This window comes from Tachyglossus aculeatus, chromosome 26 (genome assembly GCF_015852505.1).
Source record: "Tachyglossus aculeatus isolate mTacAcu1 chromosome 26, mTacAcu1.pri, whole genome shotgun sequence".
Taxonomy (NCBI): Eukaryota; Metazoa; Chordata; class Mammalia; order Monotremata; family Tachyglossidae; genus Tachyglossus; species Tachyglossus aculeatus.
Genome location: NC_052091.1, coordinates 2,408,077 through 2,435,410, shown reverse-complemented (window position 1 = coordinate 2,435,410; position 27,334 = coordinate 2,408,077). Strand labels below are relative to the sequence as shown.

At 50.0% G+C, this 27,334-nt stretch overlaps 1 protein-coding gene across 1 annotated transcript; it reads left to right on the top strand.

Annotated features, from left to right (window-relative positions):
• The first annotated feature begins 8,062 nt into the window (after nucleotides 1-8,062).
• Nucleotides 8,063-26,280, top strand: LOC119945683 (cytochrome P450 2A13-like). The gene is made up of 9 exons (XM_038766803.1): nucleotides 8,063-8,242; nucleotides 8,820-8,982; nucleotides 9,495-9,644; nucleotides 10,015-10,175; nucleotides 10,986-11,162; nucleotides 14,604-14,745; nucleotides 17,840-18,027; nucleotides 19,568-19,709; nucleotides 26,074-26,280. The coding sequence occupies exons 1-9, from the start codon at nucleotides 8,063-8,065 to the stop codon at nucleotides 26,253-26,255; spliced, it is 1,485 nt and encodes a 494-aa protein (XP_038622731.1). The 3' UTR covers nucleotides 26,256-26,280.
• The last annotated feature ends 1,054 nt before the right edge of the window (nucleotides 26,281-27,334 follow it).

Below are 27,334 nucleotides of genomic sequence, written 5' to 3'. Positions count from 1 at the left end.
AAAGCCCGGGCTTTTTCCACTGAGCCATGCTGCTTCTACCAAACAGTTAAGGGGCAAATGACCGAGTGTATAGGAAACACAGAGGAGAGGGTGGGAGGGGAAATGAGAGCTTAGTCAGGGAAGGCTTCTGGGAGGAGATGTGATTTTAGAGTGGCTTTGAAGGTGGGGAGAGCAATGGCCTGTTGAACAGAGAAGCATGTGGTCTAATAATAATGATAATGATGGCATTTATTAAGCGCTTAGTATGTGCAAAGCACTGTTGCTGTGCAGGCGATGCTGTGCAGGTGAGACCAGCAGTCTTTGGTGACTAATTTGATATCTGGGGTGGAGTCAGGGATGATACCAAGGTTGGGGGCTTGTGAGGTGGGAAGGATGGTAGTGCTGCCCACAGTGATGGGAAAGTCAGGGAGAGAACAGGATTTGGGAGGGAAGATAAGGAGCTTTGTCTTGGACATGCTGAGTTTTAGGTGGTTGGAGGACATCCAGGTGGAGATATCCTGAAGGCAGGAGAAGATGCGAGCCTGGACGGAGGGAGAGAGAACAGGGGAGGAGATATAGATTGGGGTATCATCCATGTAGAGATGGGAGTTGAAGCCGTGGGAGCGAATGAGTTCACCGAGAGAATGAGTGTAGATGGAGAATAGAAGGGGACCAAGAACTGATCCTTTAGGTAGCCCTACAGTTAGGGGACGGGAGGGGGAGAAGAAGCCCTCGAAGGAGACTGAGAATGAATGGCCAGAGAGATAAGAGCTCATTGTGGGTAAGGAATATGTCTGTTACATTGTTCTATTGTACTCTCCCAAGCTCTTAGTCCAGCGCTCTGCACACAATAAGCATTTGATAAATATGACTGATTGGTTAACTGACTGAGATCGGACACAGTCTCTCTCCTGCGTGGGGCTCACGGTCTAAGTAGGAGGGCAAGTGATTATTTTCCTTTTAAAGCTGAGGAAACTGAAGCCCAGAGAAGTGAAGTGACTTGCCCAAAGTCACATAGCTGGCAATTGGGGAGCTGGGATTTGAACCCATGACCTCTGACTCCTCTTTCCATTGAGACACGCTGCTTCTCAGCACAACCCACCCCTTCGAGAATGACCCATCCCCCCCCCCCACACACACACACAAACATGCAAACAACCGCCTCCACTGTCTTGAGGCCTGACTCATAAACCTTTTCTCAGATCTAGCCTCAATCCCTCCTACTTCAATTACTGAAGCTCACCATCTCCCTTACCAGCCTGGGGCAGGGTGAAAGAAGTCTTTCCTGCCATTTCATTTTTAACCCTTCTTCCTTCCCTTCCTCCTTCCCTCCTTCCCTCCCTCCCTCTTTCCCTTGCTCCTCCCTCCTCCCTTCCCTTTCTGTCCTTCCTTCCTCCCTCTTTCCCTTGCCTGTCTTCCCTCCCCAGGCAAGCGGTACTGCTTTGGGGAGAGGCTGGCCCCCACGGAGCTCTTCCTCTTCCTCACCACCATCCTGCAGAATTTCCATTTCAAGTCTCCCCTGCGGACAGAGGACATCGACATCTCTCCCGAACTGGTCGTCTTCGCCTCCATCCCCCACAACTACGAGATCAGCTTCCTGCCCTGCTGAGCGGGTGGGGGTAGGCTGCGGGGACATGGGGGCATGGGGTGGGGGGACAGTCAGTCTAAGGTGTGAGGGGGACAGGACCCCAAATCCAACGTCACACTCAATCAATAAACACCAATGGCTCACTGGGAGTCCCCCAAATAACTCAGCTTCCTTGAACTGGAGTTTCTTCTGAATCTACAGGGGTCACACCACCAGACGGGGATGCCGCCAGAGTGGGGTGAAAACAACACCGTGGGTCTGGTCCTGAAACCAACCGAGCTATGATCTCAGTCACTCAGTCAGTCAATCACAAACAGACACATAATAGACAAATAATAAGCATAATAAACAGACACAGTTCCTGATGATGGCGATGATGATGACAATGATGGCATTTGTTAAGTGCTTACTATGTGCGAAGCACTGTTCTAAGCACTGGCGGGGATACAAGGTAATCAGGTTGTTCCACATGGGGCTCACAGTCTCCATCCCCGTTTTACAGCTGAGGGAACTGAGGCCCAGAGAAGTGAAGTGACTTGCCCAAAGTCACACAGCTGACAAGTGGTAGGGCCAGGATTAGAACCCATGACCTCTGACTCCCAAGCCCGTGCTCTTTCCATTGAGCCACGCTGCTTCTCTACAGCTTACAGTCTACAGGGGGAGAAAGGCATCAATATAAATAAATTTCAGATCTGTACATAAGTTCTGTGGGACTGGGAGAGGGGGATGAAGCAGCTTGAAGCAGCTTTGCTCAGTGGAAAGAGCCCGGGCTTTGGAGTCAGAGGTCATGGGTTCAAATCCCGGCTCCGCCACTTGTTAGCTGTGTGACTTTGGGCAAGTCACTTCACTTCTCTGTGCCTCAGTTCCCTCATCTGTAAAATGGGGATTAAGACTGTGAGCCCCACGTGGGACAACCTGATCACCCTGTATCCTCCCCAGCGCTTAGAACAGTGCTTTGCACATAGTAAGCGCTTAACAAATGCCAATTATTATTATTATTATTATGAATAAGGGGAGCAAATCAGGTCAATACAGAAGGGAGTGAGAGAAGAGGAAAGAGGGACTTAGTCAAGGAAGACCTCTTGGAGGAGATGTGCCTTCAGTAAGGGTTTGAAGTGGTGGGGGAGAGTCATTGTCTGTCGGATATGAGGGGGGAGGGCTTTCCAGGCCAGAGGCAGGATGTGGGCGAGGGGTCGGGGGTGAGACGGAGGAGATCAAGGAACAGTGAGAAGGTTAGCGTTAAGAGGAGTGAAGTGTGTGAGCTGGGTGATGGTAGGAGTGTAGCTAGGTGAGGTAGAAGGGGGCAAAGTGATTGAGTGCTCTGAAGCCAGTGGTGAGGAGTTTAAGTTTGATGAGGAGGTGGATGGGCAACCACTGGAGTTGGACGCATTCCCTTCCCACAGGGAGCTCATGGTCCACAGCAAGAGACAGACATTAAAATAAACAATGAATATAATAATAATAATGGCATTTATTAAGCGCTTACTATGTGCAAAGCACTGTTCTAAGCTCTGGGGAGCTTACAAGGGGATCAGGTTGTCCCCCGGGGGGCTCACAGTCTTAATCCCCATTTTACAGATGAGGGAACTGAGGCACAGAGAAGTTAAGTGACTTGCCCAAAGTCACACAGCTGACAACTGGCGGAGCGGGGATTTGAACCTCTGACCTCTGACTCCAAAGCTTGTGCTCTTTCCACTGAGCTACACTGATTCTCTAATATGGCTATAAAGGTTATGGGGCTGAGGGTGGGGTGAAGATATATATATATATATATATCTTTGCACAGATTTATTAGTCTATTTATTTTACTTGTAAATATTTACTATTTATTTTGTTAATGATGTGCATATAGCCTAAATTCTATTTGTTCTGACAATTTTGACACCTGTCTTTCTCGACTGTGAGCCCGTTGTTGGGTAGGGACCGTCTCTATATGTTGCCGACTTGTACTTCCCAAGCACTTAGTACCGTGCTCTGCACACATTAAGCGCTCAATAAATACGATTGAATGAATGAATGAATAAATGAATGAAGAAAGTGGTCAATCCTCAGCTTCTCAGCCCTCTCCTTCAGGCAGCTGAGTTCAGGGGACCCCTTGTCATCCCCATCCCTTCCGCTCCGTGGCCCACAATCCCGAGTCTGGAATGAGAAGTTCTGATGTGTTGAAAAAGCCCAGCCCAGAGGAGTTGAGCTAGGAAACAGGACACCAGTAGGAGCCAGGTGTGGGAGCCCAGGAAAATTGTTTCCTCCTGATTAGGGGATAAATCTTGTTTCCTTTCTCAGACAACCTCCCTCACCCTTCTCAAGATCAACACTAAACCTCCCTGTTTTGTTCACCCTGGGAGAAGCAGCATAGCTCAGTGGAAAGAGCCCGGGCTTTGGAGTCAGAGGTCATGGGTTCAAATCCCAGCTCCACCAACTGTCAGCTGTGTGACTTTGGGCATGTCACTTAACTTCTCTTGGCCTCAGTTACCTCGTCTGTAAAATGGGGATTAAGACCGTGAGCCCCCCATGGAACAACCTGATCACCTTGTAACCTCCCCAGCACTTAGAACAGTACTTTGCACATAATAACTGCTGAACAAATATTATTATTATTATTATTATTATTATTATTATTATTATTATTATTATTATTATTATTATTACCCTGCCTGGCCCAGGGGCTCATTTCACCCTGGTCTACCTGTAGGAAGCTTTGCAGCCTAGTGGAAAGACCACAGGCCTGGCAGTCAGAGGTCGTGGGTTTTTAATTCCGCCTCTGCCCTGTACTTACTGCGTGACCTCGGGCAAGTCATTTCACGTCTCTGTGCCTCGGTTCCCTCATCTGCACAATGGGGATTCGATACCTGTTCTCCCTCTTACTTAGACTGTGAGCTCGTGCTCTGGCTACTAGGTCAAACTGCCTCTATCTTTCCTTCTACAGAGTGGGGAGACACGATCCTTTCCCACAAGGAACTCAAAGTCTACAGGGGGAGACAGACATTAAAATAAATTCAGAGAGGTGAATAGTAGAGAGCCAGGATATTTACATATGTGCAGTGGGGCTAGGGTGAGTATTCAAACACTTTTGGGGTCCACAGGTAAGTGCATAATCACTGCAGAGGGGTGGCCAGATAGGAGAAATGAGGCTTTAGTCTGGGGAGGTTTCTTGGAGGAGATGGGATTTTAGGAAGGTTTTGAAGTGGGGGAGGGTGCTGGTCTATCCTAAAAAAACCCTCCCTTAACCGCTCCAGTTATTGTCCCATCTCCCACTTACCATTCTTTGCCAAACTCCTTGAGCAATATGTTTACCCATGTTGTCTCCAATTCCTCTCCTCCGATTCTCTCCTTGACCCCCTCCAATCTGGATTTTGCCCGCTTCACTCCAGAGAAACTGCCCTCTCAAAGCTCACAAATGATCTTCTTGCCAAATCAAACAGCCTCTACCCACTCCTAATCCTCCTCAACCTCTCAGCTGCTTTCAACATCGTGGACCATCCCCTTCTCCTGGAAACATATCCAACCTCAGCTTCCGTGAAACTGTTTCTGCTGGTTCTTCTCTTACTTCTCTGGCTGCTCATTCTCAGTCTCTTTTGCAGGCTTTTCCTCTGCCTCCCACCTCCTAACTCTGAGTGTCCCTCAAAATTCAGTTCTGGGTCCCCTTCTCCCTCTACACCCACTCCCTTTGCTCCCATGGTTTCAATTATGATCTCAACACAGATGATTCACAAATCTCCAGCGCTGATCTCTCTCCTTCTCTGCAGTCTCGTGTTTCCTCCTGTCTTCAGAATGTCTCTTCTTGCCTGTCCCACCGACACCTCAAAATTCACATGCCCAAAACAGAACTCTCTATCTTCCTACCCCAATCCTGGACTCCCTGTGACTTTCCCATCACTGTAGTTGGCACCATCATCTTTCCTGTCTCACAAGCTGTAACTCCGACCTTATACTCGACTCATCTCTTTCATTCAACCCACTTATTCAATCGGTCACTAAATCCTGTCAGGTCAACCGCTTCAGCATCGCTAAAATCCACCTGTTCATTTCCATCCAAGCTACTACCACATTAATCCAAGGATTTATCCTACCCATCGTGATTATTGCATCAATCTCCTTGCTGACCTCTCTGCCTCCTGTCTCTCCCCACTACGGTCCATACTTCACTCTGTTGCCTGGATCATTTTTCAACAAAATCATTCAGTCCACGTTTCCCAGCTCTTTCTTGAGAACCTCCAGTGATTGCCCATCCACTTCCGCATCAAACAGAAATTCCTTACCATCGGCTTTAAAGCACTCAATCTCCTTGTCTCCTCCTACCTCACCTCGCTACTCTCCTACTAAAACCCAGCTTTCACTCCTCTAATAATAATAATAATAATAATAATGGCATTTATTAAGCACTTACTAGCACTGTTCTAAGTGCTGGGGATGTTACAAGGTGATCGGGTTGTCCCACACGGAGCTCATATTCTTAATCCCCATTTTGCAGAGGAGGTAACTGAGGCCCAGAGAAGTTAAGTGTCTTGCCCAAAGTCACACAGCTGACAATTGATGGAGCTGGAATTTGAACCCATGACCTCTGACTCCAAAGCTTGGGCTCTTTCCACTGAGCCACACTGCTTCTCTGATGCCAACCTACTCATTGTACCTCAATCTCATCTGTCTTGCCACCGACCTCTCACCCACAACCCACCTCTGGCCTGAAAAGCCCTCCCCCTTCATAGCTGACAGACCATCACTCTCCCCACCTTCATCATCATCATCATCATCATCAATCGTATTTATTGAGCACTTACTGTGTGCAGAGCACTGTACTAAGCGCTTGGGAAGTACAAGTTGGCAACATATAGAGACAGTCCCTACCCAACAGTGGGCTCAAAGCTTTATTGAAGGCACATCGCCTCCAGGAGGCCTTCCCTGACTAGACCTTAATCTCCTCTTCTCCTGCTCCCGACTGTGAGCCCCACGTGGGACAACCTGATCACCTGGTAACCTCCCCAGCGCTTAGAACAGTGCTTTGCACATAGTAAGCACTTAATAAATGCCATTATTATTATTATTATTATTATTATTATTGCCCTTGTACTTTAATCGGCACCTTTTATTCACCCCTCCTTCAACCCCACAGTATTTATGAACATATCTGTGATTTATTTATTTATATCCACATCTGTCTCCCCCTCCAGATTGTAAGCTCATTGTAAACAGGGAACATGTCTACCATTTCTGTTGGATCATCATTCCAAGTAAAGAAGATGTTCCATTCCATTCCAAGTAATGAAGTAAAAAAAGTGTTAAGTATTCCAAGTAATGGGTCAGGTTGGGTCAGCCGTCTATTCATTTTGTTGCAATAAAAGGTCAGTGGCTGTTTGGTAGCCAAAAGACCAAGAACTGAGGATGAGCCCATTCTTATATTTCCCGCGGGTCCCGCTTCCCTAAGTGATGTACCACCAAGTCCCTCAAGTCCTATTTGTTCGTACGCTGGACTGGCACATCATGTGCCACTCCGTCCCTGTTTGTTGTCTTCATTAGCCTCTCATTATACACCAAGCTCCTTCATTATCAGCTTTGGGTCATCGGGCGGACACTCTGTGGCTGAAGAAGTCTTCAGCAAACGTAGGTCTTGGGTTTCAAGACTATGGGCTGTGGCCAGTAATTTATTGCTGCTAGGGTTTGCTGATAATTTGGGGCCCCAGAACTACTGGTGGTGGTTGGCGATTGTTTAGATCAGTGCTTTGCACATAGTAAGCAATTAATAAATGCTATTATTATTATTATTATTAGTTGTTGTTGTTGTTGTTGCTAAGGGTGCTAATAAGGTAGATCACAGTCTTGCCAGTCACTGATTTCCTCGGTGGAACTCAGCACAGTTAATAAGTATACGTATTCAGTGACAGTAATGCATATACAAGAGCTAATCAGTATACGTATTCAGTGACAGTAATGTTAATAATAATAATAATAATGGTGGTATTTGCTAAGAACTTTATATACATGAGCAGGGTTAAGTCTTGACCACAATCCATACAACCGATTGAATACTTACTGGGCACAGAGCACTGTACTAAATGCCTGGGAGAGTACATCCAATGGAGTTGGTAGATTCGTTCCCTGCCTTTAACGAGCTGACCGTCCAGAGGATTATACTCTACTGTACTCTTCCAAGCACCTAGTACAGTGCTCTGCACTCAGTAGGCTCCTCGCAAATGCCATCAATTGAGTTTAGATTGGGAGCCCCCAGGAGGGCTGTACCTGGTGCCCAGATGGACACCCTGGAATCCCTTCTGCGGAGTGCCACATTCAAGGGCCTTAATAAATGGCAGTGATCGGTCCATTTCCAGAGTGCAGAGCTCCAAGGCAGGGTTGGCTCAACTCCACAGGGAGTCACAGAAGGGCAGACAGCTCCGATAACATATTGTGTAACTCAGGGCACATTCCCAACCTCCGTCCCCGGGAGGGGTATAAAGGAGCAGTCCGGCCAGCCACGGGTAATACTCTTCTGAGAGGGCCAAGATGTTGGCCTCTGTCTTCATGGCCGCACTTCTGCTGGTCTGCATCTCTGTCCTGGTCCTGCTGTCCGTCCGGCGGCAGTGGAAGGACCGGAGCAAGATGCCCCCCGGCCCCACGCCCCTCCCTTTCATCGGAAACTTCCTGCGTCTGGACACCAATCAGATAACCAACTCACTCCTGAAGGTAGCCTCCCTGGCAGAGGAGGAAGGCAGGGAGACACTGAGGGTGGGTTTTAGGTGGGGGGGTCCCTGGGAACCCAGGATAGGCCCCCAGCCCAGAGTCCAACTGGGTGTTTAGTAAGGTAGAAGGCAGGGTTGGGGGGCTCGTATTGCCACACTGTTGGTCTCTTAGCCAGAGGGACAAAGATGCAGCTCAGAGCCAAGTCCCTTCCTCTGTCTCCTAGACCCCCAGAGACCCACTGTCAGAGGCGGTGGGAGTCCAGCCTCTTTCCCTTCGCTCTGCCCCCGGGCGGAAAGGCAGGACAGACAGTCTCCCCTCGGGCAGGGGGAAATCCCCGGGGACACGGGACAGACCCCCTACCAGCAGCCCAAGTCCAACCCTGCCACCTGGCCAGGTGCAGAGAAGGGGAGGGAGAAGCTCCTGAATTCTCACATGGGGATGTGTGGGTGGGCAGTGGACAGACATGGTAAGGGATGGGTGGTGATCAGGATATGGCCCCCATTCATGGGGACTGGGCTAGGCATAGGAAAGTTGTGGACGGAAGTGACCCCGGCCGAGGCCGGCCGTCTTTCTCCCCCAGATGAGACAGAAATACGGGCCGGTGTTCACCGTGTACCTGGGGCCGCGGCCGGTGGTGGTCCTGTGTGGCTACCAGGCGGTCAAGGAGGCTCTGCTGGACCAGGCTGAGGAGTTCAGCGGGCGCGGGGAGCAGGCCACATTCGACTGGATCTTCGAGGGTTTTGGTAAGCTTCCCTACCCGGTCTGCCAGGGCCCCGTCCTGGGACCAAGATGGGGTGGTTGGGGTGGGGGGTTCAGACACCCTCAGGGGCACTGGGGATTAGGGAGGTGGCCCTAGGCCTGAGGTAAGCTCTCTGCACAGTCCGCCTGCCCATGGGGAGACTGTCTGTCCTGTCCTAGAGCTTACAGTCCAGACAGGGAGAAAGACATTGATACCAATAAATAAATTACAGATATGTAAGTAACTGCTGTGGGGCTGGGAAGAGGGGAATGAATGAAGGGAGTGAGTCAGGATGACACAGAAGGAGAAGGGAGAAGAGGAATGGAGGGATTAGTCTGGAAAGGCCTCTTGGAGGAGATGGGCCTTCAATAAGGCTTTGAAGGGGAGAGAGTAATTGTCTGTTGGATTTGAAGAGGGAGGACATTCCAGGTCAGAAGAAGGAAGTGGACGAGAGGTTGCCGTGACTTAGAAGAGATCAAGGTACAGTGACCTCGCTGTCCATGGCTTGTGGGTCAGGTGTGTCCTTCAGCCAAGGCGAGCGAGCCAAGCAGCTGAGGCGTTTCTCCATCACGACTCTGAGGGACTTCGGCATGGGCAAGCGGGGCATCGAGGAGCGCATCCAGGAGGAGGCCCAGTACCTCGTCGAGTCCTTTCGGGACACTAAAGGTGGGCAGAGGGACACCGGGGCACAGGCTCCCAAGCTCTGACTCACCTCCTCCGGCCCAGGCCACGAAGCTCGCGTCCCAGAGGGCGAATCCGGGATGAAGCGGGGCTGGGAGCCACGTCAGTCGGCCAGTCAATCGATCAGTTGTATTTACTGAGCGCTTACTGTATGCAGAGCACTGTACTAAGCACTAGGTAAAGTGCAATAGAACTATAAGCAGACACATTCCCTGCCCACAAAGAGTTCACAGCCTAGAGACGGGGAGGATTCAGATCTTAATATGGTTATTAATTGCGGAGGAGGACGGGGGAGGGGAGGTCCAATCGGGCCGATCTGGATTTCCCTCCCCTTCTCTCTCCCCGGGACCTCCAGGCACCCCCATCAGCCCCATCTTCTTCCTGAGCCGGGCGGTCTCCAACGTCATCAGCTCCATCGTGTTTGGGGATCGATTTGACTACAAGGACAAAGAGTTCCTGTCTCTGCTGCAAATGATAAACTCAAGCTTCCAGTTCACGTCCTCGTCCACTGGACAGGTACCAGGCCCCGGGTCTCCTGGAGGGAGTCTCCAGCCAAACATGACCAGAGCTCGTTGTGGGCAGGGATTGTCTCTCCATATTGCTGTATTGTACTTTCCCAAGTGTTTAGTACAGTGCTCTGCACACAATAAGCGCTCAGTAAATATGACTGAGTGAATGGATGACCACTGGGAGCCGGGGCCGGACCCCCAGTTTTACCCCTGGGCTGGTTCCATCTGCCCCCCCCGGCAGATGGGGGGGGCAGGGCGGGGGACGGATGAAGCAGAGTGGGGTAGCGGATGGAGCACAGGCCTGATAGTAAGAAAGTCATGGGTTCTAATCCCTGCTCCGCCACTTCACTGCTGTGTGACCTCAGGAAAGTCACTTCATTCTCTGGGCCTCCGTTACCTCATCTGGAAAATGGGGTTAGGAGTGTGAACCCCAGGCGGGACAGGGACTGTGCCCAACCTGATTACCTTGTATCTCCCCCAATGCTTAGAATGGTGCCTGGCACATAGCACTTAACAAATACCACAGTTATCATTATAACAGAGAAGCGGCTTGGCTTAGTGGAAAGAGCGTGGCCTTTGGAGTCAGAGGTCATGGGTTCAAATCCCAGCTCCACCGATTGTCAGCTGTGTGACTTTGGGCAAGTCACTTAACTTCTCTGGGCCTCAGTGACCTCATCTGTAAAATGTGGAAGAAGACTGTGATCTCCCCGTGGGACAACCTGATCACCTTGTAAACTCCCCAGCGCTTAGAACACTGCTTTGCACATAGTAAGCGCTTACTAAATGCTATTATTATTATTATTATCATAATTCTCAGATCTTCGACATGTTCCACTGTGTGATGAAATACCTTCCGGGACCCCAGCAGCAGGCTTACAAGGAGCTGCAGGGTCTGGAGAAGTTCATAGTCAAGAAGGTGCAGGAGAACCAACAGACCCTGGACCCCAACTCCCCCCGCAACTTCATCGACTCCTTCCTCATCAAGATGCAGGAGGTACATGTCCGGGGGCCCCGGGCTGGGGGTGGGGTTGTGGGGGCACAGCCCCCAGAACTGTGGAGTTGGTAAACCGGTTACTATATGATAAGCGCTGAACTAGTCACTGGAGTAGATACAAGTCCCAACCTAAATAGATGGGAGTGCAGGTATTCATTCATTCATTCATTTGATCGTATTTCTTGAGCTCTTACTGTGTGCACAGCACTGCACTAAGCGCTTGGGAAGTACAAGTCGTCAACATCTAGAGACGGTCCCTACCCAACAATGGGCTCACAGTCTAGAAGGTATGGAATCCCAGTTTGGTGAATGAAGGAACTGAGGTACAGAGAAGTGAAGTGACTTGTCCAAGGTCACCCAGCAGATGAGTAAAAGAGCTGGGATTAGAAGCCGGGACCTCTGACTCCCCAGGCCTGGGTTCTTTCCATGAGGCAATGTTGCTTCCCTCTTTGGTGGCTTTGCCAGAAAGCAGCAGGGGCATCTCGCGCTGAGAAGAAATCACGCCGATACTCCCACCTCTTAACTGTGGAGGTCCATCAAGGTTCAGTTTGGGGCCCCCTTCTACTCTCCATCTTCACCCACTCCCTTGGAGAACCCATTCGCTCCCATGGCTTCAACTATCACCTCTATGCCGATGAGACCCAAATGTACACATCCAGCCCTGTTCTCTCTCCCTTCTCTGCAGTCTCACATTTCCTCCTGCCTTTAAGACGTCTCTATTTGGATGTCCTCCCATCACCTCAAACTGAATATGTCTAAAACAGAATTTATCTTCCCATGTGAACTCTATCCTCTCCCTCACTTTCCCATCACTGTAGATGGCCCCACCATCCTTCCTGTCTCACAAGCTCTCGTAACCGATATACTTGACTCTTCCCTTCCATTCAACCCACCTATTCAACCCATTACTAAATCCTGTTGGTTCCACCTTCACAGCATCGCTAAAATCCACCCTCTCCTCGCCATCCAAACTGCTACCGTGCTAATCCAGGCACTCAATCTATCCCGCCTGGATCACTGTATCAGACTCCTTGCTGACCTCCCGGCCTCCTGTCTCTCCCCACTCCAGTCCAACTTTCATTATGCTGCCCAGATCATTCTTCTACAAAAGCATTCAGGATGTCGGCTTAATGACAGGAGGTCTCTTGGAAGAGATATGCTTTTAGGAAGGCTTTGAATTGGGGAAGAGTGGTGGTCTGTCACATATTAAGAGGATAGGGAGTCCCAGGCCAGAGGCTGCATGTGGGTGAGAGACTGGCGCCTTGAACCTTCGGCCCCTTAGTCTGTTAGCCCCACGGCAGACAGGGACCCTATCCGACCACTCCTCAAGAACCTCCAGTAGTTGCCATCGACCTCCACATCAAACAGAAACTCCTCACCACTGGCTCTAAAGCAATCACCTTGCACCTTCCTACCTAACTTCACAACACTCATACTACAACCCAGCCACTGCACTTAAATCGTCTAACGCCAACCTTCTCACTGTACCGCGATCTCGTCCATCTTGCCATCAACCTCTTCCCCCACATCCCGCCTCTGGCCTGGAATGTCCTCCCTCCTCTTATCCACCAGACAATTACTTTCTGCCCCCTTCAAAGTCTTACCGAAGGCACCTCTCCTTCAGGAGGCCTTCTCTAACTATGCCCCCAATCAACCAATCAGTCAGTAATATTTACTGAGCACTTACTGTATGCTGAGCACTGTACAAAATGCTGGGGAGAGTATAGCAGGGCTGGTAGATGGGTTCCCCGCTGATGTGGAGTTCACAGTCTAGAGGGGGAGACGAGCGTTCAAATAAATTACGGGCCTCAGAGTCAGGGGGACCTGGGTTCTAATTCTGGCTCTGCCACTTTGCTGTGTGACCTTAAGCAAGTCACTCCACTTCTCTGGGCCTCAGTTACCTCATCTGTATAATGAGGATGAAGACTGTGAGCCCCTTATGGGACAGAGACTGTACCCAATCTGAATAACTTGGATCTACCCCAGTGCTTAGTACAGTGCTTGACACAAAGTAAGCACTTAATGAATGCCATAAGAATACATGGTTCAAGCTTATTTTTGGATCAGAGTATTGATTTATATACCAAATCTGGTCAAGCCTCATCAATAAATCAATCAATTGTATTTATTGGGCCCTTGCTGTGTGGTGGGCACTGTACTAGCCACTTGGGAAGTAGTGTGGCTCAGTGGAAAGAGCCCGGGCTTTGGAGTCAGAGGTCAGGGGTTCAAATCCCGGCCCCGCCACTCGTCAGCTGTGTGACTTTGGACAAGTCACTTAACTTCTCTGTGCCTCAATAACCTCATCTGTAAAATGGGGATTAATACTGTGAGCCCCTCGTGGGACAACATGATTACCTTGTAACCTCCCCAGTGCTAAGAACAGTGCTTTGCACATAATAAGCACTTAATAAATGCCATCATCATCATTATTATTATTATTGGGAGAGTCCAGTATAACAGAGTTGGTAGACACATTCCCTGCTCACAGAGAGCTTCAATCTAAACGAGGAAACGGACATGAATAGAAACAAATAAATTACAGATAAGCGCTGGGGGTCTCTGAAGGTGGAGTGAATCAAGGGTACAAATCCCAGGGGAAGGGCAACATAGAAGGGAGAAGGAGTAGGGGAAATGAGGGCTTAATGAGAGGAGGTCTCTTGGAAGAGATGTGCCTTTAAGAAGGCTTTGAAGGGGGGAAGAGTGGTGGTCTGTCACATATTAAGAGGATAGGGAGTCCCAGGCGAGAGGCCGCATGTGGGTGAGAGACTGGCGCCTTGAACCTTCGGCCCCTTAGTCTGTTAGCCCCACAGCAGACAGGGACCCTACCCAACCTAATTAAACTGTATCTATCCCACAACAGTGGCAGCATGGCTCAGTGGGAAAGAGTACGGGCTTTGGAGTCAGAGGTCATGGGTTCAAATCCTGCCTCCGCCAACTGTCGGCTGTGTGACTTTGGGCAAGTCACTTCACTTCTCTGGGCCTCAGTTCCCTCATCTGTAAAATGGGGATGAAGACTGTGAGCCCCCGGTGGGACAACCTGCTCACCTTGTAACCTCCCCAGCACTTAGAACAGTGCTTTGCACATAGTGAGCACTTAATAAGTGCCATCGTCATCACCTGTATATATGTACATATGTTTGTACGTATTTATTACTCTATCTTTTAGACTGTGAGCCCACTGTTGGGTAGGGACTGTATATGTTGCCAACTTGTACTTCCCAAGCACTCTGCACACAGTAAGCGCTCAATAAATACGATTGATGATGATGATGAACAGTGCTTAACACACAGTACCACAATACCACAGTGATAAAGTCAGGGTTTCCCGGAGCCACAGGCCTGTGCTGGGGCTGAATGGGAATTCTGGGCCAGGCTGGGTATGACGGCACCCAGGGTCCGTGCTGACCCGCACCCCCCCCTGCCCCCGAACTCCGACGACAGGAAAAGGACAACCCCAACACGGAGTTCTTCCAGAAGAACATGGTCTTGACAACCCTGGCCCTCTTCTTCGCCGGCACCGAGACGGTCAGCACCACCCTGCGCTACGGCTTCCTGCTGCTCATGAAGTACCCAGAAGTGGAAGGTGACCGGGCAAAGAGGGGGACCCCTGCCCCCACGGAATCCACCCCACTGAGTGGGGAGCCATTGGGTGGCTGTATGGGCAAGGCGGAGGGCTGGTTTCCTCGTCCCTGATCCGGGTGACGGGGGGCCGGGAGCTGGGAGCGGAGACAAGATGGCAGCTCCGTTTTCATTCATTTATTCATTCATTCAGTCGCATTTATCGGGCGCTTACTATGTGCAGAGCACTGTACTAAGTGCTTGGGAAGTACAAGTTGGCAACAACTTCTCCATCGGCTCCTCAGCCATCAGGCTGAGGCCTCCTTAGGGGGCTCTACTTGCCCCTGCTGAGCAACGGGGCCAGTCCAGGGGCTCCTCTCACCAAAGGGTTCCCCCACCCGGGCCTGCGGCAGGGCTCCTCCCGCGCACGGTCCGGCCCCAGGACCCTGGCGGTGGCTCTGAAGGTGAGGTAGGGGCTCCATGTTTTTCTTTTAATGGTATTTGTTAAGCGCTTACTATGTGTAAAACACTGTACTAAGCACTAGGCTAGACACAAGATAATCAATCAATCAATTAATCGTATTAATTGAGCGCTTACTGTGTGCAGAGCACCGTACTAAGAGCTTGGGAAGTACAAGTTGGCAACATATAGAGACAGTCCCTACCCAACAGTGGGCTCACAGTCTAGAAGGGGGAGACAGAGAACAAAACCAAACATACTAACAAAATAAAATAAATAGAATAGATAGGTACAAGTAAAATAAATAAATAAATAAATAGAGTAATAAATATGTACAAACATATATACAGGGGCTGTGGGGAAGGGAAGGAGGTAAGATGGGGGGGATGGAGAGGGGGACGAGGGAGAGAGGAAGGAAGGGGCTCAGTCTGGGAAGGCCTCCTGGAGGAGGTGAGCTCTCAGTAGGGCCTTGAAGGGAGGAAGAGAGCTAGCTTGGCGGATGGGCAGAGGGAGGGCATTAGAGAAGCAGTTGTGGCTCCGTGGAAAGAGCCCGGGCTTTGGAGTCAGAGGTCATGGGTTCAAATCCCGGTTCCACCACTTGTCAGCTGTGTGACTTTGGGCAAGTTACTTGACTTCTCTGTGCCTCAGTTCTCTCATCTGTAAAATGGGGATTAAGTCTGTGAGCCCCACGTGGGACAACCTAATCACTTTGTATCCTCCCCAGCGCTTAGAACAGTGCTTTGCACATAGGAAGTGCTTAATAAATGCCATTATTATTATTCCAGGCCCGGGGGATGACGTGGGCCGGGGGCCGATGGCCAAGCTGGAACACAGTCCACGTCCCACATGAGACTCACGGACTTGAGAAGAATAATAACAATAATAATGCTGCTGCTGCTGATGCTATCTGTTAAGCGCTTACTATGTGTCAAGCACTGTTCTAAACGCTGGGGTAGATACAAGATAATCGGGATGGACACAGTCCACATCCCACATGAGGCTCAGAGGCTTAACCCCCCCTTTTACAGATGCCTAGAGAAGTGAAGTGACTTGCCCAAGGTCGTACAGCAGACAGGGGACGAGGCAGGATTAGAACCTAGGTCCTCTGACTCTGACTCTGACGATTGAATGAATGAATGAATGAATGAATGAATGAATGAATGACTCCCAGGCTCGAGCTCTTTCCACTAGGTGGCGCTGCTTCTGCACCCACCAGGTTCGGCTTCATTCATTCAATCGTATTTATTGAGCACTTACTGTGTGCAGAGCACTGTACTTATCATCATCATCAATCACATTTATTGAGCTCTTACTGTGTGCAGAGCACTGTACTAAGCGCTTGGGAAGTACAAATTGGCAACATATAGAGACAGTCCCTACCCAACAGTGGGCTCACAGTCTAGAAGGGGGAGACAGAGAACAAAACCAAACATACTAACAAAATAAAATAAATAGAATAGATATGTACAAGTAAAAGAAATAAATAAATAAATAGAGTAATAAATATGTACAAACATATATATATATATATATTACTGTACTTACTATGTACAGAGCGCTTGGGAAGTACAAGTCGACAACATATAGAGACGGTCCCTACGCAACAACGGGCTCACAGTCGAGAGCAGCTGCCCCTGGGGACCTGGGCAGAGGAGGCTCTTCCCCCTTGAAGACCTGTTTCAAAAAGCAGCGGGGCCTAGTGGAGACAGCCCCGGCCTGAGAGTCAGAAGGACCTAAATTCTAATCCTGCCTCTGCCAGGTGCTTGCTTTGGGACTTTGGGCAAGTCACTTCACTTCTCTGGGCCTCAGTTTCCTCAACTTTATAAAGGGAATACTGTTCTCCCTCCTACTTAGGCTGTGAGCCCCATGTGGGACGGGGACTGTATCCGACCTCAGTCACTCGGTCAATCATATCTGTTGAGCATTTACTGCGTGCAGAGCACTATACTAAGCGTTTGAGAGAGGACAACATAACAACATAACAGACACATACCCTGCCCACAGCCAGCTTGCCGTACTAAGCACTTGGGAGAGTACACTATAACAACAAAACACATTCCCTGCCTACATTGTGCTTATCCTACTAAGTGTTTGGGAGAGTCCAATATAACAATAAACAGACATATTCCCTGCCCACAATAACCTTATAGTCCAGAGAAGCAGCTTGGCTCAGTGGCAAGAGCCCGGGCTTGGGAGTCAGAGGTCAAGGGTTCAAACCCTGCCTCCACCACTTGTCAGCTGTGTGACTTTGGGCGAGTCACTTCACTTCTCTGTGCCTCAGTTCCCTCATCTGTAAAATGGAGATTAAGACTGTGAGACCCTCGTGGGACAACTTTGATTACCTTGTATCCCCCCCCAGCGCTTAGAACAGTGCTTGACACATAGTAAGCGCTTAACAAATACCAACATTATTATTATTATTATTTTTATTACTAGAGATGAGTTTACCGTCTTAGATGACACATTGTAAGTGCTTAACAAATACCGTTAAAATAAAAAATTTCCCTGTGGAAATGGGCACCGGCCCATGCCCCCTCCCTGCACCCCGGTCCCCCCAGCCCCTGCTCCCAAAGCCCTTTTCCCTTTTTCCCTCTGGGCCCAGGCCCACCCTCCAACTGCCCACCCCAGGGCTCCTGACTTCCACCTCCCCCTCCTCCAGCCAAGGTGCACAAGGAGATAGAGCAGGTCATCGGCCACAACCGTCCCCCAAGATTCGAGGACCGTGTGCAGATGCCCTACACCGAGGCCGTGATCCACGAGATCCAGAGATTCGGCGACATGATTCCCATGGGTGTCGCCCGCCGCGTGGTGAAGGACACCAAGTTCCGGGGATACCTGATCCCCAAGGTAGCCCTCTTCCTTGCCCTTCCCCAGGGTCTCTTTCATCAAGGCTGCGGAGTCAATCAATCAGTCGGTCAGTCAATTGTATTTATTGAGCGCTTACCGTGGGCAGAGCACTGTACTAAACACTTGGGAGAGGGCAATATAACAAGCTAACGGACACATTCCCTGCCCAAATGAGTGTACAGTCTAGAAGGGGAGACAGATTTCAATCTAAATAAGTAAATGGCAGATAGGGACATAAGCGCTGTGGGACTGGGAGGGGCGATGAATCGAGGGAGCAAGTCAAGGTGACGCAGAACCGGGAGGGAGAAGAGGAAAGGAGGGTTAAGTCAGGGAAGGCCTCTTGGAGGAGATGGGCCTTCAGGGAGGCTTTGAAGGGTGAGGGGAGAATCAGTGTCTCCTGGGGGTCCGTGGGAGGGAGGGAGGGGGCAGATTGGACTTGGAGGAGCTGAAATACAGAGGGAAGATGGTGAAGAAGAGGTGTGGCTTATTGGAGAGAGCCCGGGGCCTGGGAGACAGAAGGAGCCAGGTTCTAATCCTGACTCTGACACTTGTCTGCTTTGTGACCTTGGGCAAATCACTTTGCTTCTCTGGGCCTCAGTTACATCACCTGGGGAGGAAGACTGTATGGGACGTGGACTGTGTCCAACATGATTAGCTTGTATCTATCCAAGGGCTTAATGTAGTTCCTGGCACATAAGTTCTTAACGAATAACATTTAAAAAAGAAAAAAATTAACTGTCCCCCCACCCCATGCAGGCCCAGGGAAAAAAAAAATAATAATAATAATAATGATTTTGGCATTTGTTAAGCACTTACTATGTGCCAGATCCCATTCTAAGCACTGGAGTAGATACAAGCAAATCGGGTTGGACACAGCCCCTGTCCCATAAGGGTCTCAAAGGCATAATCCCCATTTTACAGATGAGGGAACTGAGGTACAGAGAAGTGAAGTGACTTACCCAAGTTCATTCATTCAGTCATTCATTCAATCGTATTTATTGAGCGCTTATTGTATGACTGTACTAAGCACTTGGGAAAGTACAATACAGCAATAGAGACAATCCTTGCCCACAACGAGCTCACAGTCTAGAGGCGAGGAGACTGCCGTCAGTACAACTCAGGTCCTTCTGCTGCCCAGGCCTGTGTTCTACCCACTGTGCCATGCTGCTTCTCTAAAATCCCATTGATGGATATTCATTCATTCATTCATTCAATCGTATTTATTGAGCGCTTACTGTGTGCACAGCACTGTGCTAAGCGCTTGGGAAGTACAAGTTGGCAACATATAGAGATGGTCCCTACCCAACAGCGGGCTCACAGTCTAGAATATCAATGTTATTGTCTGGGTACAGGCTGGGGGAAATGAGTGAGGTGGGAGGAGTTGGGTCAACAAGGAATGTTTCACCTTAGAAGGGACGCTAGTCACCTGGATAAAAGAGACTCCATGAGGAGATGGAGGGAGGGAAGCGTGGGGAATCCCTCTGCCGAGATCCTGTTGTCTCATCCCCCAAGCCACCCCTGCCCCTTTCCTCTCTCCCAGGGTACGGAGGTGTTCCCTATGCTTGGCTCCGTGCTTAGAGATCCCCAGTTCTTCTCTGCCCCTGAGGTCTTCGACCCCGGCCACTTTTTGGACGTGAAGGGCCAGTTCAAGAAGAGTGATGCCTTTATGCCCTTCTCGGTTGGTAAGTGAACAGGCCAGGAGTTCCTGCTCCATGCTATGGGATCCTGTAGGGTGCTGGGAGAAGGTCAGGGGCAATTCCAGCTCCAGGCTACGGGATCCTGCGGGGCGATGGCTGGGGGGCTTGCTCCAGGCTATGTGTTCCTGTGGGGTGTTGGGGGGGCCGTGCTCCCATCCCCTGTGCCCACGGACCCTGGCCCAGTATAGACCCACAAAAAAGACAACCTTTTGGCCTAAAGGCTGGAACCTTGACTGCAATCAATCAATCAATTAATCATATTTATTGAGCACACCAATTGTGGAGAGCACTATGGTAAGCATCAGGAGAGTACACTTCAACAGAGCTAGCCTCTGTGTTCCCTGCCCACAACAAGCACCTGGTCTAGAGGGTGATACAGACATTTATAAAATACACAAATTACAATCAATCAATCAGTTGTATTTATTGCGTGCTTACTGTGTGCACAGCACTGTTCTAAGTGCTTCTGAGAGTACAATGTAACAGAGGTGGTAGATACAATCCCTGCCCACAGTGACCTTAAAGTTTAGAGGGGAAGACAGACATTCATTCATTCATTCATTCAATCGTATTTATTTATAACTTACTGTGTGCAGAGCATTGTACTAAGCACTTGGGAAGTCCAAGTCAGCAACATATAGAGACGGTACCTACCCAACAACGGGCTCACAGTCTAGAAGGGGGAGACAGACAACAAAGCAAAACATGTAGACAGGTGTCAAAATTGTCAGAACAAATAGAATTAAAACTATATGGACATCATTAACAAAATAAATAGTAAATATGTACAAGTAAAATAAATAGAATAATTAATCTGTACAAATATATATACAGTTGCTGAGGGGAAGGGAAGAAGGTAGGGTGGGGGGATGGGGGAGGAAGAGAAGAAAAAGGGGGCTCAGTCTGGGAAGGCCTCCTGGAGGAGGTGAGCTCTCAGTAGAGCTTTGAAGGGAGGAAGAGAGCATGAATATACATAATTAAAGGACGGATATGGAAATAAGTGTTCTGGGGCAGAATGGGGGTGGATAAAAGGTACAAAACCTAATGCAAGGGAGACGCAGAAGGGACTGGGAGAAGAGGTAAGGAGGGCTTAGTCAAGGAAGGCCTCTGGGAGGAGATGGGCCTTCAATAAGTCTTTGAAGGTGGGGAGAGTGATCATCTGTCGGATATGAAGAGGGAGGGTGTTCAAATCATTCATTCACTCAAGCCTATTTATTGAGCGCTTACTGTCTGCAGAGCACTGTACTAACCGCTTGGAAAGTACAATTAGGCAACAGAGACAATCCCTACCCAACAACGGGCTTACAGTCCAGAAGCGGGGAGATGGGCAACAAAGCAAAAGAAGTAAACAGGCATCAATAGCATCAAAATAAAGAAATAGAATTATAGATATATACCCATCATTAATAAAATAAATAGAATAATAAATACGTACAAATATACACAAGGGCTGTGGGGTGGGGAGGCGAGTAGAGCAGAGGAAAAAGGAGGCTCAATCTGGAAAGACTCCTGGAGGAGATGAGCTTTCAGTAGGGCTTTGAAGGGGGGAAGAGAGCTAGTTTGAGGGTTGTAAGGAAGGAGGGCATTCCAGGCCAGAGGTGGGGTCGACAGCAGGACAGGTGAGAACGAAGCAAGAATGAGTGAGAAGGTTAGTGGCAGAGAAGTGGAGTGTGTGGGCTGGGCTGTAGAAGGAGAGATAGAGGTGAAGAAGGAAGGGGCAAGGTGATGGAGAGCTTTGACGCCAATAGTGAGGAGGTTTTGCTTCATATGAAGCTTGATAACCACTGGAGATTTTCGAGAAGGGAGTTGACAAGTCCAGAGCTTTTCTGTAGAAAGATAATCCAGGCAGCAGAGTGAGGTATAGACTGAAGTGGGGAGAGACAGAAGGTGGGGAGACCAGAAAGGGTGCTGATACAGTAATCCAGTCGTGATATGATGAGTGATTGTACCAGCAACGTAGCTAAGGTGAGACTGGCAGGTTTTGGTGATGGATTGGATATCTGGGGTGAATAAGAGTGGAGTCAAGGATGACACCAAGGTTCTGGGCTTGTGAGAAAGGAATGATGGTAGTGTCATCCACAGTGATGGGAACGTCAGGAAGGGGACCGGGTTTGGGAGGGACGATAAGGAGCTCAGTCTTAGACATGTTGAGTTTTAGGTGGCTGGCAGACATCCAGGTGGAGATGTCCTGAAGGCAGGAGGAGATACTAACCTTAGGGGAGGGAGAGAGAGCAGGGGCAGAGATGTAGATTTGGGTGTCATCTGTGTAGAGATGATAGTTGAAGCCGTGGGAGCAAATGAGTTCACCAAGTGAGTGAGTATAAATGGAGAACAGAAGGGGATCAAGAACTGACCCATGAGGAACCTCTATAGTTAGGGAATGGGAGGAGGAGCCCGTGAAGGAGACAGAGAATGAATGGCCAGAGAGATAAGAGGAGAACCAGGAGAGGATGGAGTCCATGAAGCCAAGGTTGGATAACGTGTTGAGGAGAAGGGGATGGTCGACAGTGTCACAGGCAGCTGAAAGGTCGAGGAGGATGAGGATGGAGCGGGAGCCAATGGATTTGGCAAGAAGGAGGTGATTGAGAAGGCAGTTCCTGTGGAGTGGAGGGAACGGAAGCCAGATTGGAGGGGGTCCAGGAGAGAGTTGGAGTTGAGGAATTCGAGGCAGCGAGTGTAGACGACTCATTCAAGGAGTTTGGAAAGGAAGGATAGAAGGGAGATGGGGTGATAACTGGAGGGGGCAGTGGGGTCAAGGAAGGGGTTTTTTTTTAGGATGAAGGAGATGTGGGCACGTTTGAAGGCAGAGGGGAAGAAGCCATTGGAAAGTGAGCAGCTGAAGATGGAAGTTAAGGAGGGAAGGAAGGAAGGAATGAGAGTCTTTATAAAGTGAGAGGAAATGGGGTCAGAAGCACAGGTGGAGGGGGTGGCACTTGAGAGGAGGGGGGAGATCTCCTCTGAAGATACTGCTGGGAAGGATGGGAAAGTAGAGGAGGGGGTCGAGGCGGGGGAGGAGAAGAGGGAGGGGTGACTTTGGGGACCTGCTGGTGGTAATTTTCCCAATGAAGTAGGAAAATCAATCAATCAATCATATTTATTGAGCGCTTACTGTGTGCAGAGCACTGTACTAAGCGCTTGGGAAGTACAAGTTGGCAACATATAGAGACAGTCCCTACCCAACAGTAGGCTCACAGTCTAGAAGGGGGAAACAGAGAAGAAAACCAAGCATATTAACAAAATAAAATAAATAGAATAGATATGTACAAGTAAAATAAATAAATAAATAAATAGAGGAATAAATATGTACAAACATATATACATATATACAGGTGCTGTGGGGAAGGGAAGGAGGTAAGACGAGGAGGATGGAGAGGGGGACGAGGGGGAGAGGAAGAAGGGGGCTCAGTCTGGGAAGGCCTCCTGGAGGAGGTGAGCTCTCAGTAGGGCCTTGAAGGGAGGAAGAGAGCGAGCTTGGCGGATGGGCAGAGGGAGGGCATTCCGGGCCAGGGGGATGACGTGGGCCGGGGGTCGATGGCGGGACAGGCGAGAACGAGGCCTGGTGAGGAGATTAGTGGCGGCAGAGGAGCGGAGGGTGCAGGCTGGGCTGGAGAAGGAGAGAAGGGAGGTGAGGTAGGAGGGGGCAAGGTGATGGACAGCCTTGAAGCTGAGGGTGAGGAGTTTCTGCCTGATGCGCAGATTGATCGGTAGCCACTGGAGATTTTTGAGGAGGGGAGTAACATGCCCAGAGCGTTTCTGGACAAAGACAATCCGGGCGGCAGCATGAAGTATGGATTGAAGTGGGGAGAGACACGAGGATGGGAGATCAGAGAGAAGGCTGATGCAGTAGTCCAGACGGGATAGGATGAGAGCTTGAACAAGCAGGGTAGCAGTTTGGATGGAGAGGAAAGGGCGGATCTTGACAATGTTGCAGAGCTGAGACCGGCAGCTTTTGGTGACGGCTTGGATGTGAGGGGTGAACGAGAGAGCAGAGTCGAGGATGACACCAAGTTTGCGGGCTTGTGAGACGGGAAGGATGGTAGTGCCGTCAACAGAGATGGGAAAGTCAGGGAGAGGGCAGGGTTTGGGAGGGAAGACAAGGAGTTCAGTCTTGGACATGTTGAGTTTTAGGTGGCGGGCAGACATCCAGATGGAGATGTCCTGAACGCAGGAGGAGATGCGAGCCTGGAGGGAGGGGGAGAGAGCAGGGGCAGAGATGGAGATCTGAGTGTCATCAGCGTAGAGATGATAGTTGAAGCCGTGGGAGTGAATGAGGTCACCAAGGGAGTGAGTGTAGATCAAGAACAGAAGGGGACCAAGAACTGAACCTTGGGGAACCCCCACAGTAAGGGGAGGGGAGGGGGAGGAGGAGACTGCAAAAGAGACTGAGAATAAATGACCGGAGAGATAAGAGGAGAACCAGGAGAGGACGGAGTCTGTGAAGCCAAGGTTGTATAGGAAAATGAAGTTGGGGGTGAGGGACGGGGGAGGAGGAGGAACAGGAAGCCTGAGGAGGGAGTTAAATGTCCGGAACAGCAGACGGGGGTGTTGGGCATATGTGTCAATAAGGGAATAGAAATAGTTTTGCCTGGCAGAGGAGAGGGCAGAGTTAAGGCAAGAAAGGATACACTTCAGGTGAACAAGGTTGGTCTGGTGTTCAGACTTCCGCCAGCAGCGTTCAGCAGCTCGAGCATAAGAGTGAAGGAGGCAGACAGTGGCAGTGATCCAGGGCTGTGGGTTTGTGGTGTGAGAGCGACAAAGGGATAGGGGAGCGAGTGAGTTGAGTAGAGAGGGTGGAGTTGAAAGCATATGTTTGGTCATCAAGAGTGGGTAGAGTGGATAGTGGTGGGATGAATATGCACTGAGAGAGATGGATGGGGTCGAGAGAGAGCGGAGGTCTCTGTAGGAGTAATACAGATTTACGGGGAGGGGGACTGTGAGAGAAGGGGCAGGTGAGAAGTTTATGGTCAGAGAGAGGGATTTCAGAGTCGGTGAGGGTGGAGATAGTGCAGCGGTTAGAGATGATGAGATCGAGGGTGTGACCAAGTGGAGCAGGGGGTTGGAGGAGTCAAGGAGAGATGGAAGGTGGGTGGCAGATGAGTCGCCGGGTACATCCATGTGGATGTTGAAGTCTCTGAGGATCAGAGTGGGCCTGGAAAAAGAAAGAAGGAAGGTGGTAAAGGGGTCAGAATGGTTAAAGAAGTTGGAGGTGGGGCCAGGGGGGCGGTAGATGATGGCTACAAAAATCTGCAGGGGGTGGTAGAGGCGGATGAGGAGGGGAAGGAGGGGAAGGAAAGGGAAGGGAAAGGAGAGATGGTTTGAAAGTGGCTTTGGGGTGCAAGAAGGAAGCCTACACCTCCTCCTTTCCCAGTGAGTCCTCCTTTCCCAACCTCGCTCAGAATCAGGCTTCTTTAATCCCATTCCCTCCCGGGAGAGTTTAATATACAACCAAGGCTGATGGCACTGAGCGGTTCCGGTTACTATGTTCGGGCGTCTTTCACGAGGTGGTTTCTAACACATCACTGCATTTGAATGAGCCCACTCCAAACTGTCAAATGCAGATGACCTTGTCTCTCACGAAGGTGCACCCAAAAGGGTAAACCCTTATTAGTCCCCGCTCTATCCATAGGGTTCCTTCTGGGAGTTGAAGTGTGATGGTCATTCTAGACAGGGTTCACCTCTTCATAGTGAACTACCAGAAGCAGCATGGCTCAGTGGAAAGAGCCTGGGCTTTGGAGTCAGAGGTCATGCGTTCAAATCCTGGCTCCACCAATAGTCAGCTTTGTGACTTTGGCAAGTCACTTAACTTCTCTGTGCCTAAGTTATCTCATCTGTAAAATGGGGATTAAGACTGTTACCCTCCCCATGGGACAACCTGATCACCTTGTAACCTCCCCAGTGCTTACAACAGTGCTTTGCACATAGTAAGCACTTAATAAATGCTATTATTACTATTATTAATTATTGTTATTACCACTCCCATCATGGTCCATGGCAGGGCCCTTCACCATGTCTGGACCTGTCGTGAGGGAGACTGAGCCCCCTTTTTCCCAGACTGAGCCCCCTTTTTCCTCTCCTCCTCCCCATCCCCCCCGCCCTACGTCCTTCCCCTCCCCACAGCACCTGTACATATGTTTGTACAGACATATTAATAATAATAATTAATCCTTTCTCAGATCAGGCCTCAATCCCTCCTACTTCAACTGAAACTCACCACCTCCCCAGCCAGCCTGGGGCAGGGTGGAAGAAGTTTTTCCTGCCAACTGATTTTTGACCCTCTTCCCTCCCTCCCTTCCTCTCTTCCTCTCACCTCCCTCCCTCCCTCTTTCCCTTCCCTGTCTTCCCTCCCTAGGCAAGCGGTACTGCTTTGGGGAGAGGCTGGCCCGCACGGAGCTCTTCCTCTTCCTCACCACCATCCTGCAGAATTTCCGTCTCAAGTCTCCCCTGAGGACCGAGGACATCGACATCTCTCCCAAACTGGTCGGCTTCGCCACCATCCCCCGCGACTACGAGATCAGCTTCCTGCCCTGCTGAGCTGGTGGGGGTGGGCTGCGGGGAAATGGGGGCATGGGGGCATGGGGTGAGAGGTGGGGGCGGGCATGCAGTTTAAAGTGTGAGGGGGACAAGCCCCTAAAACCACAGCCACACAAGCCAAATAAACGACGACGGCTCATTGGGAGCCCCCCAGGTAACCCAGCTTCCTTGGCCAGAGTTTTTTCACCACCAGATTGGGGCATCACCGGCGGGGCGGTGAATATAGACCATAGCACCACCCCTCTGGTTCTGCTGTGTGACCTCGGGCAAGTCACTTAACTTCTCTGAGCCTCAGTTACCTCATCTGTAAAATGGGGATTAAGATTGTGAGCCCCACGTGGTGTCCCACCTGATCACCTTGTATCTCCCCCAGCGCTTAGAACAGTGCTTTGTACATTGTAAGCACTTAACAAATGCCATTATACAAAAAAAAAACTGAGCTATGGTCTGTCAGTCAGTCAATTGTATTTATTGAGCACCTACTGTGTGCAGAGCACTGGACTAAGCACTTGGGAGAGGAGACTATAACAATGAACAGACACATTCCCTGCCCACAACAAGCTTATAGTCTAGAGAGGGAGAGAGACATTAATATAAATGAATAAAGATGTGTACATAAGTGGTGCGGGGCTGAAAGGGGGGATGAATAAAGGGAGATAGTCAGGGTTACGCAGAAGGGAGTGGGAGAAAAGGAAAGGAGGGCTTAGTCAGGGAAGGCCTCTTGGAGACGATGTGCCTTCAATAGGTTTTGAACCAGAGGAGAGTGATTGTCATCCATGTCATTATCACTGATGGTATTTGCTGTGTGCAGGGTACTGTGCTAAGCGCTTGGGAGAGTACCCCGATGCAACCACCGCCTTTGGCTTGGAGCTCAGGGTCAGCGGCTGGACCTTGGGCCAGGGGACTGGGGAGAGATCCAGGGACCAGAAACGGGAACTCTGCTGGCTGTGGAGAAGGCAGCCCCGATATAGACCTTGGGCTGTGTCTGGGTGACCTTGGGCAAGTCACTTCACTTCTCTGGGCCTCAGTTCCCTCACTTGTAAAAGGGGATTAAGATGGTGAGCACCATGCAGGGCCCG